Source organism: Phyllobates terribilis, unplaced genomic scaffold (genome assembly GCF_046119375.1).
Source record: "Phyllobates terribilis strain yellow unplaced genomic scaffold, ASM4611937v1 Scaffold_3__8_contigs__length_932513732, whole genome shotgun sequence".
NCBI lineage: Eukaryota > Metazoa > Chordata > Amphibia > Anura > Dendrobatidae > Phyllobates > Phyllobates terribilis.
This window is the reverse complement of record NW_027362763.1, coordinates 863,293,093-863,309,655: the sequence shown is the minus strand read 5'-3', so window position 1 is coordinate 863,309,655 and position 16,563 is coordinate 863,293,093. Positions and strand designations below refer to the sequence as shown.

The following is a 16,563-nucleotide window of genomic DNA, read 5'->3' as shown; positions in this document are numbered from 1 at the left end:
TTGGAGTTCCGGGAAAGTCAAGAGAGAGATTTTTCCAGCTCAAAAGTTTGGGTCCCCATTGTTTTCAATAGTGTTCGGGTTCTGGTTCAAGTTTGGGTACAGTTTTGGTGCCCAAACCAAACTTTGGAATAAAGAATTTGAACTTCCACGGGTCCGCTCATCCCTAGTCCCCAGTATAGAGGAGTAAAAATATTCACATGACCATGGTCCGATGTGCACAACCGACCTCCGATCCTGCAAACTTCTTTGGCTTACACTTGAATACCAGCTTCCTGGGCGTCTCTGCTTTTACAAGGCCCTACCCCTAACAAAAGTTTCATAATTTACTGTAAATTACACAGAAAACTTCATGCAACAAGTGTCTCACATCTAGAGCTACAGTTAGGAATGAGGAAGAGAAAAGAAAAAGCGGTTTAAAAGTGAGCGCTGTCAATCCCACTGCAGAAACCAACTAAAAAGATCAAAATGATGTGAAATCTTTGTTAAAATACACCACATTTCGAACTCGGTCTGGTTTCAAAAGGTACAATTAGACTCAGATAGAAATGCGTTGTATTTTAATAAAGTTTTAGCACATTTTCTATCTTTTTGGATTGTTCCTGCAGCCCGATTGACAGCACTCACTTTTAAAACTGCTTTTTCTTTTTTTGTCCTCCTCTTTCTGGAGCCATTATTGACTCAAGAGGGGAGCAGCAGTCTAGACTCCTCTTATGTACGCCATTCCTAGAGTTGCGCCTGTTTCTTGTAAAATTGTTTGTGATCACCACATTTTGGAGTTAGGGTTTTACAATTCTTTAGTCTTATAGTACATAGGAAGGTGGTTGCCTAAGTCCTTTGGTAAAATAGAATGATTTGTTGGCACTCCTTCTATTGCTCAACACCCTGGGCACGTGCCCCGGCAGCCCGCGGTTATGTTTCTGCACTGTCTCCCGCAGTGTAGGCCCAATCTAACATTTGCTTATTGAAAGAGTGCCAAGGGACTGCCTCAGAATGCTCTATCAGATGGTTAATTTGTTTATTTCTATTATTTCAGTCATGTTACTTAAAAGACCAGAATAAAATCCATCACCACTGTCACTCATGAGGCGAAAATAACTGTAGAAGCCAGCCTCGTGCCCTTGAGGTGGGGGCAGCGGTGATTTTCTGCAGCATGTTTGCTTGTACTGATAGTAGCTATCATTTTGAAGAAAGTGAGATGTGTAAGGAAGATATGATACTTTGATGTCTGCTAGATGTCTTTTATTGAGTGTTCCTTTGGAATATGAGTATTTATATGAATCAAATGCACTGTGTACTATATTTCAGTTCTAGCGCTGGCACGGATGATCGAGTTATATTGTCAGCTCAATGCAGTGTAAAGTTCTTTATCACTTCTCTAGCTGTCACATACCAGTAGTTTTATGGAACTGTCTTCCAGGATAGGGCTGCACTGGTGTTTTGATGGTTTAGTGTTACAAAGTATTAACCCGAAAAATGCAGATTTTTATCTTAAGGGTTGTGCTAAATTATGGGCTTTAATGGCCTGGAGCGGAAAATTATGATAAGTTTGTCTGAACCGTGGCCTTTTTCCTGATTGATTCTGATCTTTCATGGTCTCACATTTTGATGGATTCCATAGACTATTGTATTAATGATTTTTTTTCCCATTTGAATTTTTTTTGGGCTGAGAATGGGTCACTTGTATCACTAAGATATCATTAGTGTATACTTTAGTGGGATAAAAGGAGAATTCACAGAAAGAAATTGGTTATTCATCACTACTTGACTATATTAGATATTTATTGCTTATTACCCTCTGCAAAGATCTTTGAACCCCTTAGGTATGATTGTCCTACATTCACTGACATTTATGACAATCCTTTTAAATACTATGTAACAGTTTTGAAGATGATAGCAATTCTATGTAAAGTCCGGAGTGTTAGCAACTAAAACCCAGTTGTTACTTTACATGTTGGTCAACTGACACAGAGCAGAGGAAGAGCATATACACTTCCGCTACACATCCAGTCACATAGTCAAGGAAAAAAGCGGAAATGCGTATGCTTGACCCTCAGGTCCCAGTGCTCAGGCCTCAAGAGATCAGTAAGATATCACCCATTCAATGGATAAGGAATGCCTTACAAACTTTGTACACATTGTTTAGACATCTTCCACTACACATGCAGTCCCATAGTCAATGAAAAAGTGGAAATGCGTATGCTCAATGGTCAACCCCCAGCTCTCAGTAAGTCAGTGCCCAGATCAGTATGTTATCTCCCATTTAATGGATAGGGTATACATTATAAACGCTATACAAATTGTTTAAGACTTCTTTCACTATACATGCAGTCCCATAGTCAATGAAAAAATGGAATTGTGTATGCTCAGTGGTCAACCCCCAGCTCTCAGTGCTCAGTAAGTCAGTGCCCAAGATCAGTAAGTTATTCCCCATTCAGTGGATAAAGTATAAATTACAAACGTTATACAAATTGTTTAAGACTTCTTTCACTATACATGCAGTCCAATAGACAATGAAAAAAAGTGGAAGTCCCTATGCTCGACCTCTGCATCATTCAGATAGGGTTTTCCAGATCTCTTTCTCAGGTTCTCTATGCTCAGGCCCACAGTGGTCTTTAAGTTATCCCTGATTCAATGGAAAAGAGTATACCTTACAAACTTTGTGCAAATTGTTTAAGATGTATTTTTATTAAATAGGCCCTGTACTGATGTAATGTATGCTACTTAGTATCAACACATCTTGTAATGAACATTCTTATTTTTGTCACCAAGAGCTGCTGCAAAATAGATATGGGAAAGCTTGTGTTGGTGATATAGACATGGATGCCTGCATGGATGACAGTGCTTTCTTTCAGTTCACTTGAATAAAGCTCATCTTTACAGCCCAGACAAGAGAGTATGGGCTCATTTACACTGTGCAATGTGCTGTGTTACTGTGTTAAACCAGTGTTACCCAACTCCAGTCCTCAAGGCCCATATTATCAGGATTTCCTTAGTATTGCACAGGTGATGGAATTATTGCCTGTGAGGGTGATGGGATTATCACCTGTGCAATACTAAGGAAATCCTGAAAACATGGCCGGCCTGTTGGTGGGCCTTGAAGACTGGAGTTGGGGAACCCTGTGTGAAACGACGGGCAATATGCTTGCCGGTTGGCAGTTGTTTAGTAACCTCATTACACAGGCTGATCCGGCTTCAGATACGCACTCAATGATTGGTAATAGTTCCCAGCAGTATGATGGATAGACAAACAAGCAAAACGCTCACGAAAAGATTATCGTTCTTGGCAGCCCATCCTCCTGTGTAAACAGGACTCGGGCAACCAAGAACAAATCATCTTCACTGAGTGTTTTGTTGGCTCATCGGGTGATTGCTAGCCTGTTTAGAGTGCACGATTTTGGGGAAACAATCATTCCTAGTAAACGCTCATTCATGGTAATTATGCAGTGTAAATGGATCCTAGCTATCAATTTTCTGAAAAGCAATGACTGTTATTGGAGGTTGATTAGGAACGTATAACTGGTCTGTAGGAGCCAGAACTCATAATGGTTTATAGGGGATCAAATACTTATTTCTCACTGCAAAATGCAAAAAAAAAATATATAAGTTATACAATGTGATTTTCTTGATTTTTTGGGGGGATATTCTCTCAATGTTAAAATTAACCTACCCTTAAAATTATAGACTGTTCATGTCTTTTTCAGTGGGAAAACTTATAAAAACAGCAAGAGATCAAATACTTATTTCCCCCACTTTATATGGTGGCGTTTTATAAATACAGAATTCATTCATTATTATTATAACTGTAACTATTAGGCTGGGATCACACGAGCGTTGATTCTCTCATGCGAGAGATATTAAAATTAACCTACCCTTAAAATTATAGACTGTTCATGTCTTTGTCAGTGGGCAAACTTACAAAAACAGCAAGGGATCAAATACTTATTTCCTTCACTGTATATATCGTGGTGTCACTCCACACAGTATCACCGCAACACTCGGTAGAGTTGTGTCAAGAATACCCTTGAGGGAACAAGGTCAGACAGGTGATTTAGAATAGAAGAAAGAAAAAATAGCTGTCTGGGGCCTAAATCCACCCCTATACTCACCCCTGCCTGTCAGCGGAGGTTGACACCCTAATTTTTATTGGCGCCACCGCTCCTCGTCAGCTGATCCTATTACTTCCTATAAGACACTAATTTCAAAAGAAAAGGGAGCCAGACAGGACGAGAGAGAGGGGTAAGTGATATTATTGGCACCACATCACTGTTTACAGCCCAAAAGTTAATTAAAAACACCAAAATAAAAAAATATAAAAGTCATGCTTAATTGAGGTATTTAAGATATTAGGGACTCATCTTAGTCCTCCATTTATAAATAAATACAAAATAGTTGTTGCAGCTCTAGCAAAAAGATTAAACGTCCCTTCTATTATGTGTACATGCAATGACACTTCAATAAGGTCTCTATATGAACAGAAAGGTAACCACTTATCTTAATTTGCCGAAGTACCAAAGCCTGATGCATATATATATTCCTTTGTTCATGCCCAACTGACTATATAGGGATTGCCAGGGACCAATAGAGTCAGCATACATTGAGCAGGGGTGCCAACTCAACTACACGTTAGGGTGCCAACCTCCGCTGACAGGCAGAGGTAAGCATAGGCTTCCTTTTAGGGACCTTTCAGTACATTAAATTCCCCTGGTAATTTAATAACTTAATGTCTTTTTTGTTTTTGTGTGCTGTGATCATCTTGAACCCCTCAAGAGTATAATCTTTTACTATTCCTCAATGATTGAAAAAGATTTGAGAAGTGGACGCCGCCATTAATGATTTTGATAGCTTAAGATTATTACTATGCAGATTTTTCTACCATTATGTTTAATTATGTAATTTTGGCAATAAATTCTAGAACTTGTTTAGCATACCACGTAACTATCATACTGAGAGGATGAATAACTGGGGAATTCCTGAACAACTGATAGCAATATTCCCATCCCATTGGTATGTAAACAGCTCCTGCTTTTAGGAGGCTCATTCTGTTCCTTTCGGTGTGTAATAGTGCCGCTCCATCTGCTGACGCCCACATGGGAAATTTATCCTTGCTGCTGTAGTGTCACAAAATGTGTTTCTAATTCTACAACCATAGGCTGAGTATGAACCTGTGCGGTGCCTTCAATTAATAATAATACACTGATCCAGTGCACAAGCAACTGTACAGTGTCTGAATGGTGGTTTTATAAAAGTATTATTATTATTATTTATTATTATAGAGCCATTTATTCCATTTACATGTGAAATGCTCAAAAATACCATAGCCAAACAGTTGTCTACATACTACGGCCCAATCAATAACATTGGAAATAGAGTTGGATCCAGCACAGTCGCCAAGATTGGAGGTGCATAATCCTAGTGTTCAAGCCAGAGCCAATGGCGCCCCTTTTTGTAGCGACAATTGATGCGCTCAATACAACATCAAAGGTAATACGAGCTTAAAACTGAACATGACTAGTAATATATTCATTAGCATTCACTAGATCTTAGTGGACAACTAAGGCCAAGGTCACTGTATGGCACACATTTAGCTTAGAGGGAATCTGTCGCCATGCTTTTACCCTCTAGTTTGGGAGAATCATACTGTAGAGACAGACACCCTGATTCCATCAATGTGTCACTCACTGGGCTGTTTAGTGTCGTTTTTATAAAATCACTGTTTTATCAGCAGTAGTCCAACCCTGTCTCCACCACTGATTGGCAGCTTTCTGCTTATGCACAGTGTACATAGAAAGCAGCCAATCAGTGTTGTGGGCGGGGTTATACAGGGCTCAGCGTTCAGAGAACTGCTAGATCTGCAGCAGATAAATTAGTTTTTAATCCTGGAATCAGGATCTTTGCCCCTACATTATGCTGCTCTCAGATGGGGTTGCAAAAACCTGTTAACAGATTCCCTTTAAATGCCAGTAAATTCTTCCAATCCGTTCAGTGCTCATAGCTTATAATGGGCTAGGTCCATGCCAAATGAACATCCTTTTGGCATTCGTTATAACTACACTGTGTTCCAAATTATTATGCAAATATTTCCTGAGATTTTCCCAAATTACCTATATGAATTGCAGTCATTGTAATTTTCCAGTCAAATAACTATTAGAGTATAATTGAAAGGTTTTTGTACAAACTGCCTATGATAACAGTATATTTTAAAAAAAATAAAAAACTCAAACTGCACTCAAAATGCATGTTCCAAATTATTATGCACAGCAGAGTTTTCAACCTTTTCATTTTAATAAAGAACAAAAAAATGGTCATTTTTGAAATTATAAGCATTAGCAGGTTATTACAAACTGAAATCAAACAGTTTTCAGCTCAAAACTTTCTTCTAGGTGATGTTACATTTGCACATAGGACCCCTTGTTCGAAAGGAGCTTCTGAACTCTCTCGTCCATTGAATTTGTCAGGTTTTGGATGGTTTCTGTTTTAATTGTTTTGCATGAGGACAGAATACCCTCCCAGAGCTGTTGATTAGATGTGAACTGCCTCCCACCATCATAGACACTCCTTTTGATGATGCTCCATAGGTTCTCAATGGGGTTGAGGTCAGGGGAGCATGGGTGCCACACCATAAGTTTGTCCCCTTTTATGCCCATAGCAGCCAGAGATGCAGATGTGTTATGTGCAGCATGAGACGGGGCATTATCATGCATGAAAATGATCTTGCTGCGGAATGCACGGTTCTTCTTCTTGAACCATGGAAGGAAGTGCTGTTTGAGAAACTCAACATACATTATGGAGTTCATCTTTACCCCTTCAGGGATCCTAAAAGGGCCGACAATCTCTCTCCCCATGATTCCAGCCCAAAACATTACTCCACCTCCTCCTTATTAGCGCCGTAGCCGTGTTTGCATGGGGTGTCCATCAACCAGCCATCCTCCAGTCCATCCATCTGGACCATCAAGATCATTTCATGCATGATAATGCCCCGTCTCATGCTGCACATAACACATCTGCATATCTGGCTGCTATGGGCATAAAAGGGGACAAACTTATGGTGTGGCCCCCATGCTCCCCTGACCTCAACCCCATTGAGAACCTCTGGAGCATCATCAAAAGGAGTGTCTATGATGGCGGGAGGCAGTTCACATCTAAGCAACAGCTCTGGGAGGGTATTTTGTCCTCATGCAAAACAATTGAAGCAGAAACCATCCAAAACCTGACAAATTCAATAAATGAGAGAGTTCAGAAGCTCCTTTCGAACAAGCGGTCCTATGTGCAAATGTAACATCACCTAGAAGAAAGTTTTGAGTTGAAAACTGTTTGATTTCAGTTTGTAATAACCTGCTAATGCTTATAATTTCAAAAATGACCATTTCTTTGTTCTTTATTAAAATGAAAAGGTTGAAAACTCTGCTGTGCATAATAATTTGGAACATGCATTTTGAGTGCAGTTTGAGTTTTTTATTTTTTTTAAAATATACTGTTATCATAGGCAGTTTGTACAAAAACCTTTCAATTGTACTCTAATAGTTATTTGACTGGAAAATTACAATGACTGCAATTCATATAGTTAATTTGGGAAAATCTGAGAAAATATTATTTGCATAATAATTTGGAACACAGTGTATATACACTAAGATAACATTTCTTGCATTGAAGTTCCAGACTGTATGATTACAGTTATAGGCTTTAGTAAGCCTCCTCCTAATCAATATGAAATGAGAACATAGAAAAGCCTGTACTGTGATTACATGGGTACAAATTCTATTTATAAGGTCCTATTAGGTTCTCACTACTCTTAGGTTTTTTCTACTTCTCTGAGCTTTCATCTCAAGTCCTAATGTTCAGAGAGGTAATGAGAATTGCAGCATAATTGCAGTATTATACAGCGCGGCTGCAATCGAAGTGAAGTTGAGCAATACAGCTCTACTAAATCCATGCCCTTGAAATATCATAACATAATTGGAGCTCAGAGATTTACAAAGACACTCTTGTTTGGCTGTGGTTTGGTATTTCATGGGACCAAGTTCTGTACAAAGTTGGTTTAGTCAAAAAGTTTAATCTCTGAGAAATCTTGTGCCCTTTTCGGGACTTCCCAGAAGAGCTGAGAATCATAATGTTATATTCTTCTTTCAGCCCAGATTTAACACCCAGCGCATTTCCCTACAGTATAAAGAAAACCAAACATGACTCACAAGCTCTATTAATACGCCGTTCCCAGCTGCAATGCATGTACTAAACATTTATCACTCTGTTTCGGAGTGATGCAGACAATTTGTACAGGATGTATATATTGCAATAATTGAAATCATTGACACGGGAAAGAAGAATTAAACAATAGACAGAAGTGTTGCCATTATTACAGGACATGGTGGCACAATGCATACATTGATTGACTTCCTCTTAAAGGAAAACTGTATCGTCATTCAAAATTCTTTCTTTTCCTGAAACTTGACATTGGGCGCGGTTTTTTCGTATTTTTGATATTTTGAAAAATGCATTATTTATTTTAGCATTAATAATAGAAAGAGGCTTCAATGTACAGGTTATTTGGTTTAAATAGTCCTGCTAGTCCCGAAATGTCGCATGATGTATAATAATACTTCATGATCTTCACAGTATATTATAGCACAGTGAACCATTTCTCTAGTTATACTCCATCAGTGGTCCCCAACTTTTCTTAACAGAGCCACATTTAGCTCTGAAAGATAGTTGTAAGCCACATCCAGAACTCTCTTGAGTAGTGACACCCAGAGCCCCCATTACTGGTAAACTTACAGCTAATACCTCCCTCCACCCACCCCCACCCCCCCAGAAATCATGCCAAGACTTTTTTCCACCCTCCCCCTTATAATAAACATACTTACATCCAGGGGTTTCCACCGTACCCCTCTTAGTATCAGTATTCTCACATCAAGCACTCCCACCAGACTGTCGCATACAGCTTCAAGAACACCCCTTTGTCTGGTAGAATCCTATTTCTCCACCCCCATGGCCAGTATATGCACATCCAGATCTGCTAGTCTCTGTGGGGTTACACCAAAAAGTCACCATCTGGAGACTTTCCCCTCTTAGCTGTTTGTTAGACCTGGTGCTAATGCACCAAGTTGACAGTCGCGTGCCACACATCATAGATCCACGAGCCACAGGTTGGGGCACCCTGCTCTAGATGGTCATAGATTGACCTATGTTTGATGGGACTTTCTGATATTCTGCTGTTATCATTGGACGATGACAGTAATAGGGATGATTGTCAAAGTATTAAAGAGTAACTCATTTATTTATTTTTTCATAAATCAATTGTACATCTGAAAATTGGAAACTTTGTAATGCATCTTATCTGAGAAACCCACTTCTTCCTCCTCCTGAAATGATCATTCAGTCTCCAAATCCTCAATTCACCAGTAAAATCTGTCTTCAGTGAATACAAATTTTCCCATCACTGAGGTAGTGGACCACCTCATAAAGTTCTGTGGAGAACTGGAACTGTCGCTTCAGTAGAAATAACAAAGCATCTTGTGCCGACTAAGGACACAGCAAGAGATTTGGATTCAGCAATCAGGTGTGTCCACTTCCAAGATGTTGGATGCCCAAGATAAGTTATATTTTCTTCTCCTGGGGTAAAATTATTCATCTTTACTTTCTTATCATCCTAAAACAAATATAGAGAGCATAGGCCAAAAAGGCTAACAGTAATGAGGTACTGCAATACAGAGCTTCCTTCTCTAGCCCAACTAGGGTTTCACCACTGCGGCTTCTTCTGGTGCATGGCTAGCTTTGAACTCCACATTTATACTAATCCATATCCATTCGTTGTTTCAGTAGAGCTTGCAGCAGAATCTCAGTGACTTCCTCTAGTTCCTCCATCCATAGAATTTTAAAAGCACCTACTGTCATCCCAGTAATTGGAAAACCTGTGCAGAATACAGATTTTACCCATGAACTGATAGTGAAAGATCAGTGCAAGAGGAGAAAGAAGCAGATTTCTCTGATGAAATATATTATAAAACTATTTATTTTCATGTGTACTATTTATTTATGAAATAAAATTTAAAAGGACGATAACTCCTTAAGTTTCTGTGGTCAACTTAATATTGGAAACTTTACATATATGCTATACGTAAATTCAAGGGCATAATTTGAGGGGACTGGCACGACATTTGCCAAGGCTCTAGAACAGACCCGGGCAAGGGGCGGCCCGCGGGCCGCATCCGGCCCGCCGGCTGTCAGTGACCGGCCCGTGGAGGCGCTCCGGCAGATCAGCAAGGATGCATGATCTCACCTTGTCTGCCGGGACTCCTCCGGTTCCTTCCTTCTGCCGTGACTTAGAGACACGCCGGGCGCTTGATAGACACGCCAGGCGCGTCCTCTCTGACGCTAGGGGGCGGGTCTAGGGGGCGGGGGCAGCTCGCAACCTCTGAAGCTGGGATCCCTGGATGGACTGAGGCGGTGACTCATCCCGCGCACCGCTGACAGAGCAGCGGCTATGTAAGTCAGTGCGGGGATAGGGGGGCTGTGGTGGGGGCCTTGGTGCTGCGCCAGAGCCTGCAGGGCAGGCGTACTGTATGGTCTCTGGAGCATGTGAGTTGGGCTGTGTTACACTGGTTATGAAAAGGAAAGGGGGAATGTTTCTGTATGTGACCGGCCGCGGGATACAGCTCACCGCGTCTGCCGGGACTCCTCCGGTTCCTGAGGAATGATGAGTACACGTGCTTCCTCCCCTGTCCCCTGCAGCAGCCACTCTGTTCTTCTGACACTCTGGCAGACAATTCTTCCAATGGGAGTCCCGATTCTCTGCCCGAGTGTCAGAAGAACAGAGTGGCTGCTGCAGGGGACAGGGGAGGAAGCACGTGGTATGTGTGTACCACTCCTGTTCTCATGATACATCAGGAACCACAGGAGTCCCAGCAGACGCAGTGAGCTTTATCATCCTTGCACCAGAGTAGACCCTGACATCTGCGGGTCACAGTTAGCCCTTAAATATGTCAGCTAACATTAAAAAAAGGAAGATTGATGCAGAATGCAGAGTTTTTAAAAAGGAATGGACTTCTAAATATTTATTTACTGAAGCCAAAGGTAAAGCTGTATGCTTAGTTTGTGGAGAGCAGATAGCTGTGTTTAAGGATTACAATTTAAGTCGCCATTATGAGACTAAACATGCAGAGAAATAGAAGAACTTGACAGAGGCAGAGCAGGCACGGGCATCTGAAGATTTGCTATCAAAACTGCAAAGGCAGCAAGGATTTTTTACAAAGCTCCACACATCCAGGGATGCAGCCGTCAGGACAAGCTTTGTAATATCCCACAAAATTGCAAGAAACAGTAAGCCATTCTGTGAAGGGGAGTTCGTCAAAGAATGTTTGGTGGACTCTGCAGCGATAATTTGTCCTGAGAAAAAAGAAACCTTTTCAAATGTGCCCCTCTCCAGACGAACCGTAACAAGACGGGTAGAAGACATTGCGGGGAATTTGGAGTTTCAGCTGAAAAACAAAGTTGATGATTTTATTTTTTTTTGCATGGCTCTGGACGAGAGCTGTGATATCCGTGATACCGCCCAGTTACTTATCTTTGTATGCGGAATAACAAAAAAATTTGAGATGACCGAAGAGCTGTTAGCTTTGCGATCAATGAAAGGTACCACAACAGGGAGTGATTTGTTCACCGAAGTAAATGCATCCATGGACAAACTGGGCCTAAAATGTAACAAATTAGTAAGTGTTAGGCTGTGTGCCCACGTAGCGTTTTTCAAGCGTATATGCTGCGGAATTTCCGCAGCGTAAACGCTTGAAAAACGCATGTAGATCCGCACCCCATGTTCCCCAATGGCATTCCGCAATGTCAATGCCCATGCTGCGGATTTTTCCGCAGCGTATATGCTGCAGTCAAAAATCCGCAGCATGTTCATTAATTTTGCGGAAGCGCTGCGGAATCAATGTGCGGATGGTACCCAAGTCTGGAGGAGAGGAGACTCTCCTCCAGACCTGGGTACCAAAGAACCTGTAAAAAAAAGAATAAAATAAAGTTTATACTTATCTTCTGATGTTTTCCCTCCGTCGCGCTGTTGTCTGAAGGACCTGCCACGTCATTGAGTCATGTGACCCACCACATGACTCAATGACGTCACCGCAGGTCCTGCACACAACAGCGTGAGCCGCTCAAGACTCCGGACGGGGCAGAGAATGCATCAGAAGGTGAGTATAAAGTTTATTTTTTTATTTTTTACCATTCTGAACAAGTTGTCAAGCACTTTTCCAAGTGATGCTTGGAGAAGTGCTTGATAACATGCATGCGGAAATGCATGCAAAGACGCCTCACAAACGCTTCTACCTGGCGGGAAAACCGCATGTAATATCCGCATGCGATTTTCCCGCCAGGGAGAAGCGTAAAAAATATGCTTCAGGTCCGCAACGTGGGCACATAGCCTTATAACCGATGGCTGTCCAAATATGACAGGGAAAAACGTTGGACTTTTGAAGCGGATGCAAGATAAAGTGAATGAAATAAACCCAGAACAGAAATTGATATTTTTGCATTGCATTATTCATCAAGAAGTGCTGTGCAAGTCGGTGCTAAAAATCAGCCATGTTGTTGATGTTGTAACTAAGACAGTTAATTTTATCAGGGCAAGAGGGCTGAATCACAGACAGTTTGTTGCACTGTTGGAGGAGCAAGAAAGTGAACATAGTGACATAGGCTACCACACCGCTGTGAGATGGCTCAGCCTTGGAAAGGTGCTTAAAAGAGTATGGGACCTGAGAGCTGAGATTCAGGATTTTTGTAAGATGAAAGGCAAAGACATCCCAGAGTTCTCAGATAAGCACTGGATGGCAGATCTGGCCTTTGCCATTGATGTGACTACACTAATGAATGAGCTAAATAGCAAGCTCCAAGGCAAAGGCCTCTTTGCACATGAAATGTTCAGCTTGGTGACAGCTTTCATGAGAAAGTTGAAGTTTCTTTCTAGCCAATTGAAGGACAAAATTCTCACTCACGTGCCAACACTGAAAGAAGTCACACCATCAGCTGATCACCTCGACAAGTATTCATCCATGTTAGCGGCTTTATATGATGAATTTTCCAGAAGATTTGAAGACTTCAAAGGAGTTGAGAGTGAAATGCACACGATTTCCTCTCCCTTTGCATGCTGTGTGGATAATGCACCCAGTGATGTCCAGTTAGAACTCATTGATCTGCAGTCTGACAATCTACTGGCAGAGCTTTTTAAATCAGTATCACTGCTGGAGTTTTATTCTTCTCTCAAAGAGGAAAACTTTCCAAACATAAGGAGGCATGCTCAGAGGATGTTGGTTCTCTTTGGATCTACCTACGTATGTGAACAAACATTCTCACTGATGAAGTTCAACAAATCCAGATACAGATCCTCTCTCAGTGATGATCACTTGTGTGCTGTTCTTCGCATATCCACCTCAGATATTGAACCTAACTTCAATGAACTTGTTCAGGCCCAAAACAGGCTAGATTACTCTCATTGAACATTTTCATGTTATTGAAATGTTTAATTTTCTGTTCTTTACGAAGTTAAAGGGATGCCGTTCGTTAAAAAACTAACATGATATCTTGACCTAAAATAGCAAGTTTTTTCCAAACACTGTTAAAGTTAACAATTTTCTAAAGTGAACAATCACAAGCTGGTTGCAGTTCAACATCTTATCATTAAATAATGATGTAATTAGGTCCTCCGTATTTTCATTGTATTTTAAATCTTTGCATTGTTTAACATACTGTTTGTTTATGAAAAGATAGCATATGTATATATACAGTATTGGGTAGAACGGAGTTAATTATATTAGTCCGGCCCTCTAAAACCATCCCAATTTCTCATGCGGCCCCCTGGCAAAATTAATTGCCCACCCCTGCTCTAGAAGGCACCTAACTTGCTTTCCCAGTGTATTTATATACAGGTCCAGAGCAGTAAACTGAATCTTTGCTCTTGATTAGGGATATCAAACTCAAACACACATAGGGCCAAAATGAAAAACTTCGACAAAGTCGCGGGCCAACCAGTATACAGTATAATGGGCCCCACATAGTCCTACATACAGAATAACGGGCCCAACACAGTTCTCCATTCAGAATAATGGCCCCACATAGTTCTCCATACAGTATAATCGCACCACATAGTTCACCATACAGAATAATGTCCCCACATAGCCCTCCTTACAGTATAATGGCCCCACATAGTCCTCCATACTGTATAATGGCCCCACATAGTCCTCCATACAGTATTATGGCACCACATAGTCCTCCATACAGTATAGTGGCCCATATAGTCCTCCATACAGTATAATGGCCCCACATGGTCCTCCATACAGTATAATGGCCCCACATGGTCCTCCATACAGAATAATGGTCCCCACATAGTCCTCCATACAGTATAATGGCCCCCACATAGTCCTCCATACAGAATAATAGTCTCCACATAGTCCTCCATACAGTATAATGGCCCCACATAGTCCTCCATACAGTATAATGGCACCACATAGTCCTCCATACAGTATAATGGTCCCACATAGTTCTCCATACAGTATAATGGCCCCACATAGTTCTCCATACAGAATAATGGTGGTTCTGGTGTTGCGAGCCAAATAAAACCACCCTGTGGGCCAGAGTTTGACATGTATGCTCTAAGTCTAGCTATGATTCTGGGAAGAGGTCTTAGGCTGTGTTCACACATTTCATAAATGCTGCATTTTTTCTGCTCCTTATGATTTATGTAAGTGTCCACAACAAAATATGCAATAACAATATTTTCTGATTATTGCTTTTTTTGCTGCACTTTTATACGTGTTTTCCATTTAATTTGATGCAATTTTGGTGCAGTATTTTAATGCAGTTCATGGTGAGCTCAGCTGTGTGAATGGGACCGAGCTGTAATACCACACACAAACTGTAGACAAGTGTGGTGCTGTTTTAGGACGAAAGTCTCCAGATTTCTCTCATTTTGTACAGCTGAATGAGAAAAAAAAAATCTAGGACGATATGCAAGCCAATAAAAATAGGAGTACTGATATAAAAAAATTACACCTGTGCTATTGATTTGTTGCTCTGCTGATTACTTTTTTCCTGGCCGTGCATTCTGATTGGTGATCAAATTGAACAGATTGAATTATTGACGGCCAGAACATTAGCATGATTTTTATGTACATGAATTAATTTTTTCCTAACTTATTGTTTAAAGACAGAATATTCCAACCACAGACCAGCAGAGCACGCTTGTTGTTCTGTACAATTATCTGGCCCCAAATGGCGCTTACTGTGACTCATTCTACGGTGCAATCAGACATAAATGCCTCTGTGATCCGGATTGGAGCTTCAGAATTAGTGTTGTGATTAATTGAGTTACGTTGCTGTTTGGATCCCTGTAATCAGTGCTTTGTTAATTGCATTGGAGAAAAACAGGAATCATATTACTGAGTCATTCTTAGAGACTTGTGTTATAGCGGCATTCTTTTTCTAATGGGACTTTTTTTTTTTTAAGGAAAAACAAGCATGGCTGTGAAATCTGTCGCTGCAAGAAGTGTCCAGATGTCCCATGTGGCAAGATTTGTCCTATGGGCTTTGAGCAAGACAGCCATGGATGCCCAGTCTGCAAGTGCAGAGGTAAGAAGAGTCCTCCACCTCCTAGTCTACACGTCTACTGTGACCCGCTGTAGATGAATCCCCCACCAGATAGTGATATTATGTACAAAACTTACATTCTGAGAGACAGCTTTATAACTCCGCCAGTGCTATTAAATGTCATTTTCTGACAGCGCAACCCTATTTATTAGAGCTTTGTTTCCCGCTTGTAGCAATTTCATTTTTAATTACTGCAGTCTAATGAAGTAACCCATCATGGAGTCGACAATGACTTTTTAATGAGCACATACAGGAGCCAAATGGACTGATTGTTTCTGTGCGTTTTCATTCCACATTATTCTTAATTATAAGTAAAGTCCAAATCTTTCTTGATACCGTACCTCCCATCCTAGAACACATTTACCATTTTCTATGTGCAGTGAATATAAATTCTTAGTGACTTTAATTGGTCGACCATCAAACACAACATAAACAAGACAAGATAGCTAGTAATGGCTTTAGCATCATTCACACCATTTCTATTTTCTCTATATATTTTTTGTTTTGTTGGTCTTACAGAAAATACTCTATTAATGGCCTCATTTTAAGAGAAGGTTCTAGAAGTTGCCATTAGTTAGCCTATAATTTGTTTTAAGTGAAGTCTACTCTACTATTTTATACTTTATTTTCACATTTCAAGTCAGTCTATTAATATAGAATCCATTCTAGTTTCCATTTGATGTTAGATTCAGCATAGTATTTTTGTTACAAAAAACATATTATTAATCATAATAAGGGAAGCTATCTTCAGAAAATGATCTATTGTTTAAATCGGGCTTTTGTGTTATATATATTTAAAAAAAGGCATTTTTTTACATAGCACAATCTGTATTAAGATGAAACTATAGAAATCTTGTAATTTTCACACTGACCACTGAGGCTCTTTTACACTTTTTCCATTGTTTTAGGAAACAACACATGTACATTAGCCAC

General features: G+C 40.4%; 1 protein-coding gene across 1 annotated transcript in view; it reads left to right on the top strand.

The window, feature by feature from the left end:
• Positions 1-16,563, top strand: part of CRIM1 (cysteine rich transmembrane BMP regulator 1) — an 869,940-nt gene that overhangs the window by 747,393 nt on the left and 105,984 nt on the right. The window contains exon 10 of the mRNA XM_073672628.1: positions 15,491-15,612. Coding sequence (XP_073528729.1) covers positions 15,491-15,612 — 122 coding nt within the window. The remainder of the gene's footprint in view (positions 1-15,490; positions 15,613-16,563) is intronic.